This window comes from Etheostoma cragini, chromosome 9 (genome assembly GCF_013103735.1).
Source record: "Etheostoma cragini isolate CJK2018 chromosome 9, CSU_Ecrag_1.0, whole genome shotgun sequence".
Taxonomy (NCBI): domain Eukaryota; kingdom Metazoa; phylum Chordata; class Actinopteri; order Perciformes; family Percidae; genus Etheostoma; species Etheostoma cragini.
In genome coordinates this window covers 20634985-20649352 of record NC_048415.1, presented here as the reverse complement: position 1 = coordinate 20649352, position 14368 = coordinate 20634985, and the positions used below count along the sequence as shown (strand labels likewise).

Genomic DNA, 14368 nt, shown 5'->3' with positions numbered 1-14368 from the left:
AGAGAGATTTAAAAGCTTCCCTATAATTCCAAATCATAATTTCCCTCCCATTATACCTCTCAGATGCCGTTCATCGTTAAGATTATTTATTTCAGGGCGTTGCAACCACACTCAGTTCCCGTGGCTGAGTTGGATAATTACAGGTGCAGTGCATCGCACGCGGCCAAACTTGAGACAGCTTTTATAAAAGGTAGAAAAATATCAAATCAAACTCTACAGCAGTGGTTTTAAACAACACCAGTTAGACTGTAGAAAGACGGAGAGAGAGAGAGAGAGAAAGGTTATTCGCCTCATTTTTATCATGAAAAAAAAAACACATCCCCGTCTGCTGTTCCTCCTGAAAGTAATTATAATTGTCTAATTTCAAAGTTGAATTAGGATGCTTTAGGGGTTTGATGTAAAACTTCACATTCGGTTCAGTGAAGTATCACCCTAATTTACAGCTGAAGATAAGGACTAAGTCTGTCATAAAAATCTACCCGTCCTCCTCCTCCTCCACCTCCTCCTCCTCGCTCCTTCCTTGCTTCCTTCCCTTCCTTCCTCCCCAGGATTGAATTGCACCTTGGGCAATAGTGCAGAATCGTGAATCTTAACTTCTCTCAGCATATGTTCCTGGCAGATAAGTAAACAATTTGGATGTGGAATGATTTTTTTTTAATTAATACTACAGTCGTCTAATGGGAGGCTGTACACCGCGGTCCGCAAATCCTGATCTCCATTAACAGAGAGAAGGTGGGGTGGGGGGGGGGTGGGGCAATGGCACTGAATTCACATTAAAATCTCTAAATGCTTGTATAATTCCTCCTGTTTTCATTCAGTACTGTCTCCTTGGGAGTCTTGTTTGGACGAGTTTAGACCTGTTGGAGACGTGTGAACGACTGATGAAAATAAGCTGCAGCACCTTTTTTAAATTATTATTATTTTTTTGCAAAAGTAAACACATAATGCAGAGATATTTAAACCGCACTAGTGATGGACTACTTTACAGCCAAGCCAGCAAAGTTAGAAGATGGGGGGGGGGGGGGGGGGAATCACATCCCATTGAGTTTGTTTCATTAGTTAAAGCTATAATTAAGAAGTGATTGAGCAGTCAGACAAGTCGGATGGGCGGAATCCCTCGAGGGAGGCCTCTCCTGAACTGTCAACCATCAGAGGATCCCAACCGGTTCAGCCCGGTGTCAACACAAACACACCTCCACGCACAGCGTGCTGCTGGCTGCTCGACATGTCTCAGACCGGTTTCAACGCATTAGAAAGAGCAGCAGCAGCCAAACAGGGGGTAATTAAGCCTTGTTGGGGAAATGAGAGTGGAGACGTTTGACATCTTAAATAAGCCCAGAGAAAGAGAAAGGAGGTCTGATTTGGACAATTATAATATTATTAGTGTTCTACTGCGACACTGAGAAGCGACAGTTTCCATAACGTAGCTTTCCAATAGCACGCCTATGGATTAGTGCGGGTCAAGTTGGGTCTAACTTTTGAAATGTGGAAACAATCTCACAATTGTTGCATTTAAAAAAGTGTTTCAAACTTAGGCCTACATTTGTTTTTTTGTGAATTATTGTATTCGTTCCAAAACTTTTTTTAAAGACATTGTTGATTTTTTTGTTTTTTTGTAGGCTATGATTATTAATTAGAAATGTAATTTAGGCTATCAGGCCTTATTCTGCCAGGTTTAAATTCCCCGCAGCACCTGCACAGTGCTCCACTATCTTGGCCATCTCGAGTGGCCATAAGAGCAATAAGCTACAAATACAGGAAATTGATAGCGTTGAAGACAGAATGTCTTTATTCGAAATGCCTTTGCTCAGCAATTGAACAAAGAGCAGGAGGTATCACCCTTCTAGATACATTATCCTTTCCATAACATGACAGGTTTAAATTACCATCTTGGATGATAATACACATATATAACTCCTTGAATTCAAATAGAAGTTATCCTTAAAAAAAGAAACAAAACGAAAATATGACGCGTGTGATTATATTAGCACTGAACCACAGGGGAAAAAAAATGCAAAATAAAACATTTCAACGTAAATTATTATTTTTTTCTCTCTTTGTCATCTTAAATAGACCGTCTAGTTTTATGTGCCAGTTTGTGATCAATATAAACAATATGACCCGTATATAGTCCAGCCTATAGGTTCTGATTTAGAGTGAGATTTTTCATAAAATTACGAGTTCCAAAAATGTAAACTACTCAGGCCTATACAGGAAATAAGAACGCTAATTGTGCAAGCCAAATTGTCAAAATGAAAAGAGCTCCCTGTCGATAATCAACACAAATCAGCATATCAGCATTGAAATGTACACAATAAATAAAGTTAAAGGCCTCCTTTGTCGGGCTGCCATAAACGTTATAACATTTACATTTCTTACAGTTCACAGGACACCGTCCTTTCCACCGAGCCCCAGCTCCTCTGCACCACCCGGGAACTTGTTGGTTTTCTGGAAAAGTTTCTTTTTTCTCTCTTTTTTTTTCTGCCACAACAAGTCCAAGGCAGCTAATACTGTTCATGCCTTCTCAATGGGCGCGCTGTCCATATTATATTTACATGCATTTCAGTATTCAAGTGAATTAAAAAAGAAAAGAAAAAGAGTCTTTGAGGGTTACATGGCAGTGGCATGTGTGGATGAGTAAGGGTCTATCCCAGTCTTGGTCATACCTGGAAAAAGTATGTAGGCCACCGGGGGCTGTAAACTTGACGTGGACCAGGCCGAGCAGTTACACGGGACGACGTAGCCCGGGTTTGTGGGCGACGGGTGGGTGTGGGTGTGCTGACTGGGGCACCCAAGGGTGCCGAACGCGCCGTTCTGGTATCCCAAAGAGGACGCGTAGGGCAAAGTGCTGGTGCTCAGCGCGTGCGGCATCTCCGTCATCTTCTGGATGGCGCTGGAGCTGAACTGGCTCGGGTCGAGGAAGGAGTACGGGGCGCTCGTCGGCGGCAGAAACGCTCGGGCTTTCTCGGAGTGGCTCAACAGAGAGTCCGCGGCCGACATGGGGAGTCCCTTCAAGTGGTCGGTGTCTCCGAGGTAAGGCAAAGGGAAAACGTACCTGTCCTTCTTGAGCAGGTTTTTGGGCTTGCGCCTGGGTCTGTACTTGTAGTCGGGGTGCTCCTTCATGTGCTGAGCGCGCAGCCTCTTGGCTTCGTCGATGTAAGGTCTCTTCTCAGACTCGGACAGCAGCTTCCACTCGGCGCCCAGTCTTTTGCTGATCTCCGAGTTGTGCATTTTGGGATTCTCCTGTGCCATTTTTCTCCTCTGGCCCCGGGACCAGACCATGAACGCGTTCATGGGTCTCTTGATATGATCAGCGGGCTTTGACATCTTTGAAAAAAAAAAAGTAGCCTATACTTTTTTTTTATCCCCAATGTTTAAGGACGAGGAAAAGTTCTTTTCGGGAGGAAGGGAAACTATTCACCTGTCTAGATGCCAGATACCAGTCATGCCACGTCTGAGATGTTCTGAGTCAGGCTGGAAAACAGCAACAAATAAAAGAGAATAGAATAAAAATCCAGCGGCCGGTTGTTTGCTTTTCCAGAGTTAAAACACTGATGCGCGTTCGTTCAAGTCCGGTTACAACTCTCTTTCAGACCTGCGGCAGCCAACACAGGAGAAAAAAATACATGTAAGATGCACACACGTAAAGAAATCCACAAAGGTGAAAGCAATGTTCCGCAGTCAGTTTGCAGGAGTCGTAAAAGTGTTATTTTTTTTCTGCGACGCACTCTTCCTCTCTCTCTCCCTCTCTGAGGTTTGTCGTCAAGCACCTGGCTTGGAAATGAGCGGAAGAGCGTGAATGCGAGCCAAAAGCGGCGAAGTTCAAAGGCTGGGCTGGTTTGGTTTCTGCACGCAATCTGACATAATCTGCAGGGCGTTCACTCACCAACCTGGGCGCCCAATCAGCACACAGAACCGCCATTATAATACCTTCACGGAAAAATATATGTACTTACAACATAAACAAAGGCCGGGTGGTAGTAGAAGAAAAAAAAAATAAGGAAAGGGGGAGAGGGGGGGGGGGGGATTAGAATCCCTTCCCGATTCCATTTAATGTAATGAATCGCAACAAACATGGACCTTCAACCTCTTTTCCAGTTAAAACCTGAGTTCACTCCAGAGAGGTGACTACACCGCTTTATGCAGAAATATGTGTCTGTCTCTAAAATGCACACAGTCAGGCCTCAATACAGGTATTATCTCTCTATTCTGGACTTCTGTTTTGAATAAGGGGATGTAGGATGATGACACAAATATTATTATTTTTATCATTATTAATATTTTTACACATAATAATATTATTAATAATAAAAAAATTGGCTATTAATTCCTTAAAAATGCATTTGAATAGAAAATGTCACTCCCTCCTTTGGATATAAATACATCACTAGTCTGGCCCAAAGACACTTCAGCAGGCTGTAACTCAGCTGGAGAGCCCGCAGTGTGAAGGCTTCAGGAGCATGGAAACATGTCGCATTTAGCTTCAGTTTTTCAGCAGGTGTAACCTTTTACACTCCAAAGGAGGCCACGTTAACAAGAAAAAACAAGCATTCCCTTTATGGCCCGCTAAACAAACACACGCGTGCGCGCGCGTGCCATTGATGTTGCACCTATATGGAGAAGCTCAACTGCGTATTGACAGAATTCCAAACAGCAGGGACATATTTCATCAGCTGTAAACGTTTAAGGAAAGCGCCATTGTGAACCTATAATTGTTGCATTAGCTCCCATCAATTGGCCAGTTTGGTTTTAAGGAGGCGCGGAGTGATCGTTTTAAAATGCTAATTCCACTGAGGCCAATTGCCTAATAGCCCCCAGGCTAATGTGCGCCTGATACATGACTCCGTCAGCTGGGATTGTTGAACCAAACGCAGACAGATGACGTTTTTCACACCGTCCAAATGCTAGAGTTGACTTAGTTACACTGCTAAGATTTATTTAAGGTTGTCTTTGCCTACATATGCAGGATGCACGCGCACACGGCTTTATAGGCGCACACACGCGGACGTTGTGGACCACATCCTATTGCAATTATAAGCCCATCTTTCTCTGTGTGTTTCTGTTACACTAACAGGACACACGCCACTCCAAAGAAGATTGTTGTTTATTCAACATGTCACCAAATCACACTGACATGGTAATGTCTCTAATTTGCTATGACAAATAAATAGAATTATCAAATAGGCCTAGAAAGAATAGTTTCAAAACCAAACTGTGGTCAGGCAAGAACCTTGAATCTGTACTAATGGGCCACATATTTCAGTCCTAACATTAAGGTTTTATTTTGTAGGAACAGGAGAAAAATAGTATCTCATGCAGGCCAAAGTCACTTTATTTTTGTACCCAAAATAGGACAAAATGGAGTTTAATTTTCTGCCTCCGATATTCCCACATTTCAACACCATCAGTGTCTCTTTCTCACGCTCTCTCTCCGCTCCCCGTCGCCTCACACACGCATGCGTCAAACGATAGCTTGTATCAAGAAGATTTCCATCATATCTTCCTTTACAAAGCTTGACATTATCGTTAAAAAATAGTCCGTTTGGGAGGAAAATCCTCCTCATCCCGACCTACAGAACAATGCAGCCCACAGCTGAGGACGCCCCCGACTTTTTTCAATACAAGCACCGGCCGGATGCCCGCAAAAAGAAAAAAGCTCCTCCAATCCTATTCGGCAGGCTGTGACGATCATCAGCAACCGTGAGGTAGTATACGGCATCTTCGGACTGTGTATTTCAGCGTATTTTGAAGTTTTAAATGATGTTGTGCTATCTTTCGCTGAACAGAGTATGCAATTTGACATGTAGGCTGCCATACACAGACTCCAGCTTAGGCTGCGTTTTGAGATCAATGAATTAGATAGCAGCGAATTATTTTAGGGGCTGAGCCTCCTACTCACGAGGGGGAAGTCTGCTGTGTTTCTTATTCAAAAACTGATTGTCTAATAAACGCACGCCTGAAAGTTCCCTCGACAATTTAACTGGATAATGAGAAATGCAATAGGTTTTAATTCGGCAAGGATTGAAATGATATTTGTTTTCCATCTCCAGTTTGTCTTCAGTTTTTCCTCCCATACAGTCGTTAGTAGGCTACATGTACACAGCCTGTACTGTCTGAGATAACAAGGTAAAAACGCAGTTTATAATTTAAATAGTTGTGGTTTTACACCGAAGTGCGGGTCCCCATGTAAAAAAAAAAACTTCTTCTTTCATATCTCCAAACTTCAGGTTGGAGGTATAAATATTTGATAGTCACAACAAAGAGTATTTATTTAAGCTTACACACATTTGAAATAAGAATAGAATAGCCTGTATATTCTATAATAGTCTATTTTACATCATAGTAGAAAAAATCAAAAAGCAAAGGGTCAATCACAGCTGTTAATTATTGACCGCTGAAAGTTTGGTTTCATCTGTTAGAACTCCAAATTATTTATTGTAAAAATAAAAAAAAATAAAAAAATGAACTGACACACAAACGGAGACACACGTTGGTGAGCGCTAGATAACCCCCCCCCCCCACCCACACACACACACACACACACACACACACACACACACACTCACACGCACACACACACACTAACTAGGATTATCTAAGGACACATGTCCATCCATCTCGCCTTAAAAAGCGCGCGGGGAGCGGCCTGACACACACAGAGCCTGTTAGCCAACTCGCCTCCCGTGGAGAGCGCCGAGGTAAGCTCCACCGTAACTGGCCATGGTGCTGAAGCGGTAACAGGGTTTCTCTGCTGCACACTTGCGTCCTCCCTTAAAAACGGGGTTGACATTTCAGTGCCTTTTATTGTACTTCCATCCTATTTAGTGATGCTTCTCTATAAATATATATACATGTGTATTCTGTATATATTACAAAGACACGACTCACTACAACTTTCCTAACTTTCTTTTCTTTAAGCGCATTTTTCCCAGTATAGAAGAACTAGGTGTGTGTAATCCAATGTAAATGATCAAGTGCCAAGTCAGTACAGTATATGTTATAGCATCACCTGTAAAGCCGTTATATGTAATCATTATTTCTAATTATTTGTACAAAATGAACTGGTAATGTTGGTAGATGAATTACTTAATGGTTAGATTGGTTTGGACTACATGGGAGATAACGCATGACATAAAAGTGTAATTACAGTGTGAAAGTGGGAAACACACACACACACACACACACACACACACACACACATACACAAACACAGGGTTAGGGTAAAGCAAACTCAGTGAGATCACCTCACCTCACTGAAGAACTGCTTGAACATGTGCCTTCTGGTTCAGGGAGAGTTGTGTTGGCATTGTTCCAGTAATTAGCCAGGGCTATTTCCAGTGTTGCTTAAATGATTCCACAGACCTTATCTAAACATTGCAGTTTGACTATCTGGACTGAGTTCCCCTTGAAAAGTTCAAAATACTATGAAACACCTTCATTTTTAGCTAACTCTGAATGAAGTTAGAATGGTCAAAAGATGTATGTGCACAAAAACACACACACTCACACTCACGCACACACACAGAGAAAGAGAGACTGGGTTTACTTGTAGTAATCATCCAATAAATACATTTCCGATCTACAACTCAAAGTTTTTAAAGGGCAGCATAACATCGATTGTAAGCCACTCACTCATCAGGACACAAAGGCCTCACATATCACTGCTCACATTCCTCTGTAGGAAAATCATACATTTGGAAATTAATCCTTTTAACAGCTTCATACCACAATCTTTTTGACAACCATATTAACAGAGAGTATACTTTTTCTATTTCTCATTTGTATTTTCACACGTTCAGGCATTTCTTCCCAGTTTGGACTGATGCTACCAAGCTGTCCGTGGAAATGGTACAAAAACATATACACACACTTGAATTTCTGATGATTGTACTTACATTGTTAGATATTCAAAAAGGCTTTCTTTCAGCGATATGGAAATTATTCTAAAAATCCGATTCAGCTCATGTACTGTACAGCTTCTACATTATCCATTTACGAGTATGTTTCATCGACAGTGAGACGCAATCAAAACAGCAGTGAGCGGTATGTGAGATGTACTGCCAAAATGGGGCATGTATTACAGAAAACATCCATGTATAGCATATCTTTGTAGCTACAATTTATTGGTGAGATAGTAAAATCAGACGTGAATAAAAATCTTTTAACATGACTAAACTTAAGCTGTTCTCTCTTTTATTCTGCAACGCTGGATATGGCAGAGCAGAAATAAAATTAACAATGGTTCAAGGCATCAGGTAATAATGAAAGGATAGGGGCAATACTTCAAAGACCACGAGGTCCACATCACACAATTATACAATACAATTAGGATTAAAGGGGCAAAAGAGATAACAGCAGATAGGGATAAATTATCACAAAAGGGAAGATGTGACTCTCTCCTGACCTTCATTACGAGAGAGAAAAAAACTCATTTAGAGCTGGCCCTCCTTGCAGGGGGATTTGAGCCTCTCACATGAGACTGAGACTCACTAGATAAGATTTATGGAAAAATGAGAATCTGAACTGCTACTAAACAAAAACACAAAACCTAATTCAGAATAAAGGATTGATACAATAAATAATGATGTGCATATAAATACATTATACAATAAATACCTTTTCTCCACTGTTAAAGAACCAGACTTATTTCGAACAGTTGGAGGGCGGTGCGAACAATTGGTGCGGTGCAAACACCTTTTCACGGGCACTGTGAACACGACATAAACCAATCAGTAAGTTGTTGAATGTTTCTATGGTAACAAAGTAATTCACATGATGTGTGCCTTATGACTATTTAATCAACAGATTAAAAGAGGTAGGGAGTCCAAAACAAGCATCCAATAAACACTTTTATTCAACCTCTTAGGCTTGTGAGCGCGATAGACTTGTTACCTCTCACCACAATACTTGGAAACAAACAACACAAAGAACATGACTAGTTGAACAAGGTAAGAAAGTTGTGTAGTCTCTCTCCTTTGGTATAAATAATACTCAGTTAAGCTACCTGAAAAATGAAGATCCAGCTGTTTTAGCTTCACAGACTGAGTCTCCCAGTTATTTTAGGCCATCTGCTTCTGGTTGATGATGTCTTGAGAGTGTGATCACCAAACTTAGTTTTGTCAGTGGACAGTGGAGCTCTAAATATTAAGGCCGTCCAATAGGTATGTCAGGCCTTGCAGGGTAAAAGTACTCTTGTAAAAGTAACTTGATGGACATATGAACAAAGCTTTCACATATTTACTGTCTTTGTAATGCTTGTATGGAGTGACCACCTACCAAACTATGTTTCGGTCATGATTTGTCTCTATCGCTGCTTCCCGTATTGACTCAGGGTATGTCTCCAATGTGTAATTAGGGCTCCTTCTCTACAAAAGGTCCCCCAAAGTCCAGAAGCTTTGCCCTTGAGCCTTCAGTCTTTTCCACAAATCAGCTAAATAAAACTATGAAATCAGCCACTGGGTGCTGTGGACTAATACTACAGAAGGCCCTGGACACCCCTGGACTGACAATAGGAACACAGCTTTTATCCAGACTGCAAGAGGCCCAAGTATCGGTGAGCCACTTGGACTCTATTTCTCTTTAATTTCATACTGTCCAAGAATGAGAACATGTATGTGTTCCCATCTTATCCACAGCTCTACAAACTAATGTACTTCAATGTGCTAATTCCTCCAACCTGACCTGTCACCCTATTGTCCGTTGCACACACACATCTTCCAGCAATGGTCCTGGTTCGATCGAGGCATCTGCCTGATGTGGAACCATGATGGTCCCACATATCATTTGACACGCTCACTGTTTTTTAGCCATAAAAAGACAACACCATCCTCATCTCCACCGATGCTGCTCTGCCCTGAACTTTCTCCTTTAAATAAAGCAGTCCAACACATGATCAATCGCATGTTCTACCAGCTGCGTCTTTTCCAGGATATTGAATAAAATTACAGGTCTAAAGTTCATCTCTCGGTTCTGTAAAGACCCCTGCTAATTTTTGGGCTCTTCCACCAAGCTAACGTCCAACTTCTTTACCGAGCCCAATAGCTAGATGGGACACTTCAACAAGAACTTTGAGTGTACCCTCCACTTTAAGATGTACAGGAATCTACCACTTTGAGCAATCAACTCTAGGATCTAAGAACTACATCTTCCACTTATGTTCCTCTAGGGGTCTTTCTCAGTGTTCCAGGGTTACCAATGAACTAGTCTAACTCACTAGCTGTATACTGTGAGGGTAAGCTTGCTGTTGGTTGGCTATTTTGGCCACTTTCTCCACTCGGCACCTCCCAAGATGATTATGGTTGATTTAAAGAAACACAAACAAACCAGAGCATTTTTTAAATCGTATGTTTTTATAGCCAGGTTAAATTCCATCACCTTAGATTAACAGGTAAATGAATCTACTTGGCAGTGTTGTACAGCATATCAAGGTTTCCTATTCATTTTAAATTCCAAAACCAAGATTTTGCCTCAAAATAAATAAAAGAAAAAAGAAATGAAAATGGCTATTTCAAATCAACTTAAATGTTTCAAGTAAATTAATTGAAGGGCTTTCTGGTCAGTTTCAATGACTTTTTTCAATTTGGGGGTGGTGTTATCAGGCACAGAATTCTGAATGGTTTGACGCAGAGAAAAGGCCTTGCCCTGAGGGCAAGTCGGGAGTAACTCCCTGAAGATGCTTTATGATGATTACACAATGAGTCCAGACAAAATTGGACTTTAAAAGAATAACATATTTTATTCATACATTAATCTCTTTAACTTGAAATATGTCAAACTTGTTTTTAAAGAAGTTCAACTTCTGTAATGCCATATAAAGCTTGAGGTAACTTACTGAATACCATCTTGGCTCAGAAAACTATAACGATGTGCAAGACTCACCTCTGACAACAGCCGGCTCCCAACTGTGAGCTTGTTCACCGTTACACTCTAATCTGTATTTCCTATTTTTAAGTAAAATATCCATAATAGCACCTAGTATACATTTATACTCACTCATTAACTCTCATTATAGCCCAAAGCCATATCATCAGCGGACATAAATTGTGTGATCAGCATTGACATTCAGTCTCTGTCGGTCCTTTATAATGATTGGGGAAACACTTTCTTTTTTTAAATTACAACACAGAATGTTGTGAAATGTAGGGTTTTGATTAATTGGATTTGATGGTTTGGTGATTACAGTGTAGACACCCAGGGGTAAAACAAATGTCCACTTGCCTAAGTCGAGTAAAGCAGAACAAAATATATCTGGATAGGTCAACATAACTAGATACAAAAGCATATAGATATCCTACGCCTGTATTAATTACAACATTTTGAACAACCTCTCTTTGTGTTGTTTCTCACCATGATGCTACCAGTACCAGACCTAATCCTCAAGACATTGCAAAGCTCCCGTGAGTCAGGTGATGAATTCAAAACTTGAATTGAAAATCAATATTCCACAGTGGTACTTCTGAATGTCTCTAAAATATGCGCTCAATCACTCCCTGTTTTGTTTACAGAATTTTCATCCTGAATTATGAAGTGAGACAAATTCTACTGGACATGCAGCTGCTTGTGGAATCCGTAGCTGGACAGTACGTATTTTAAAATAAAATAAAAAGACAGCTCCAATGTGAATGAAGGAAAAAGAGACAGTTCAAGAATGGAAAAGCTTTTGAAGCCAGACAGACTGATGGGGGGGAAAAAATACAATTCGCCAAAATCTGTATCAGTGAATGATTAATTAATTTCTGTTGAATGATCTGTTCTAGCCTGACGAGATATCAGTTCCCATTTCTTTAACACTTTTACATAAGATCTCCAGAGACAGCTAGTTCAAAAGACGGTTCAATTTAGAGTTCCCATCGGAAATGGTTTCAGAAAGTCTTTGCCATACGTTGGGCTTTGATGTGTTTAAACTGTCTTAATCTTTCTGTTCAGAGATGATGAAAATAAATGGGCTTCATTTTTCAATTGTAAGACTTTTTTCCACGTAACATGAAGATTCTGCACAAAAATACACAAAGATTATCATAGAAATATCAACGTAAAACGTCTTGTTTGTTACGGCAGCATCACCATTTTTCATTGTTTAGGCCCCATAGTGAACAGAGTTTACAGATTAGTTTCTTCTAGTACAGTATATTATTGTAATATATACGGTATATTATGAGTTACTGTTCCTACTCCTGACTGTTGTATTATAACTTTGTGAAAAGAAAATTGAAAGATAACGGTTTTGATTGAATTACAGCTATTTGTTCTCCATCGTCTGTCGAGCTTGACCTCCATCATGCTCCAGCTGGAAGGTGACTTTGTGTCAAAGAGTCAAAGAATCATCTTCGGACCCGGAAGGTCATTTATTAATGATTAATAAAAGATTGATTTCCTGTCAAATGCATGTGTCATATACTTATTAAAAAACGATAGCAGTTAGGCTCGCGGTACGCACAAGTTGCTTTCTAATAAGTGTCACATTTAGATATAAGCATTCGCAGGTCGATCTTTAATAGCTGTTTATTGAAAAGCAAACACAACTTGAAAAGAGGATATAACCTCGACTCAGAACTCTGGAGGGGTGGACTAAGATTGAAATTGGTCTGACTCTCTCTCTCTGTCTCTCCCTCACTCTCGCTCTCTCTCTCTCTCTTAAAAAGAGGGTCCATTGTAGTATGTCAAACAAAAGGTTTTTTTATCAGAGGCTCTTAATGTAACCCCCTACCCTCACTCTCACGGCCACCAACTCGTTCTTCTCTTCCTCTCTTTTCTCATTCATTTATTCCACTGTGTGTGGAAATAGGCTGGGCAACAATTAATTTCAGAGTGAATTCAGGCAGGATCTATTACCCCTCTCTGCCTCTATTGCTCTAATGGAAATCTATTTCACTTCTCTTTTGTGTCCAATATAATTTAATGCCCATTTTATTAATGGCCTGAAATAATTACGGAGGTCTTTTGTGATTCTTGAGTATGTTTCATTTAATTGTGTAATAAATGTCTAATCAGGGCTCCCATCTGAAGCCATTATGGCATTAAAATTAACAATTACGCCACAAATGTCTTGGTGAATGCGTTGGGGTCTATAGAAATCGCTGCTGATAACAAGACACATATAAATCATTCATGAGAATTTTTTTTTGAGTGAGAGATAGGAGGATGGGAGGGAGTGAGAAAAAATAGAAGTAGAGGAAGAAAAGAGGAGAAGAAAGAGGCTGATTTTTCTTTATTCCATTGAGAAACCGGGGATGGCCAAAAGATAGGGCATTTTAAAACTGTGTCACCCTCTCCAGTTCCATTCTTATCCTGTCTCTCTCTATCTCCCTTTAATTTGCCTTCCTCTTTATTTTTGAAGTGACAGATTTCACTTTGGGAATTCATTAACCGTTAACTTGGGCAATAAAATATCTATCAGGCCCTCTGCCCGGTTCCTTCGCTAAGCTGCGTGGCGCTCCGGTTCAACGTTGTGGGTGACCGAAGGCAATTAAAGAGGCTTCACACTCTCTCAGCCTCCCACTGTCACTTTCTCGATGAAAACAGGAAGGCTGCTCAACGTACCAGCAAGAATTGTTTTCGTAGTAGCCAAGTAGACAAATTTCATGGTATGGGTAAACTCTATCTGCCACTAAAAACCCTCGTCAGTTCTTCTGTGTCATTTCCAAGCTAATATACTACAATTGGTTTTGGTGAATCTATTTTAATATCATAAGGTTTTTGGCCTTCTTTGTTCTCTATTACCATGATGCACAAAGGGCCTCCCTGGGCAATGGATTGCAGCCCGGTCCCAACCACACTCTTTCAAGTGACAGCGTCAAGGAAGTGACTTTGTTGTAGATGACGGCTCATCTACACCCATTTTTTAATCAAGCAATCTTGGATGAGTTGGTTGATATGATCCATCTCTGACTCTGGCCCATCTGAGCAGACTACAATAGAAGAGAATAGAATACACTTTATTGTCCCCAAGGGGAAATTTGTCTTGGGCATAGTGCTACAATCTGTTGCCTCACAACACAAAGATGTAAGAGAATTTTTTTTTTAAAAACAACATAATCACATGAACATCTTTGACTGCTGCTGTTAGAGTTGTAACAATTCACCCGCTAGTCAGTCATTTCCAGCACAGAATGAACATGATAGGGAAAAATCATTTGATACATTATATGAAGTGTAGCTGCAAGTTCAGGACAGTTTTTCCAGCTTTTTTTGGAGAAAAGGAGACACAGTTTATTCTATAAAGCTCTAAGCCATGTGAGTCATTTTGTTCTACTTTTTCACAACCATACACTGTAATTTCTACTCATTTTATAGTAATCATCTATTGATTTTTTCTTAGTGGTTAATATCCTGATTTTTTTATCTAATTGTTAGTGCAATTGTATATATA

At 40.4% G+C, this 14368-nt stretch overlaps 1 protein-coding gene and 2 long non-coding RNA genes across 3 annotated transcripts in view; 1 reads left to right on the top strand and 2 right to left on the bottom strand.

Annotated features, from left to right (window-relative positions):
- The window catches only part of LOC117950285, a 22185-nt gene extending 8166 nt beyond the window's left edge, over positions 1–14019 (bottom strand). Inside the window, exon 1 of the long non-coding RNA XR_004657859.1 lies at positions 13909–14019. This is a non-coding gene — a long non-coding RNA (uncharacterized LOC117950285). The remainder of the gene's footprint in view (positions 1–13908) is intronic.
- On the bottom strand, positions 648–3837 carry sox14 (SRY-box transcription factor 14). The gene has a single exon (XM_034881170.1). It carries the CDS (start codon positions 3325–3327, stop codon positions 2611–2613), a length of 717 nt encoding a protein of 238 aa, XP_034737061.1. The 5' UTR covers positions 3328–3837; the 3' UTR covers positions 648–2610.
- LOC117950289 lies at positions 11278–11685 on the top strand. The gene is made up of 2 exons (XR_004657863.1): positions 11278–11405; positions 11505–11685. It is a non-coding gene; the product is annotated as an uncharacterized LOC117950289 (long non-coding RNA).
- Positions 14020–14368: the final 349 nt, after the last annotated feature.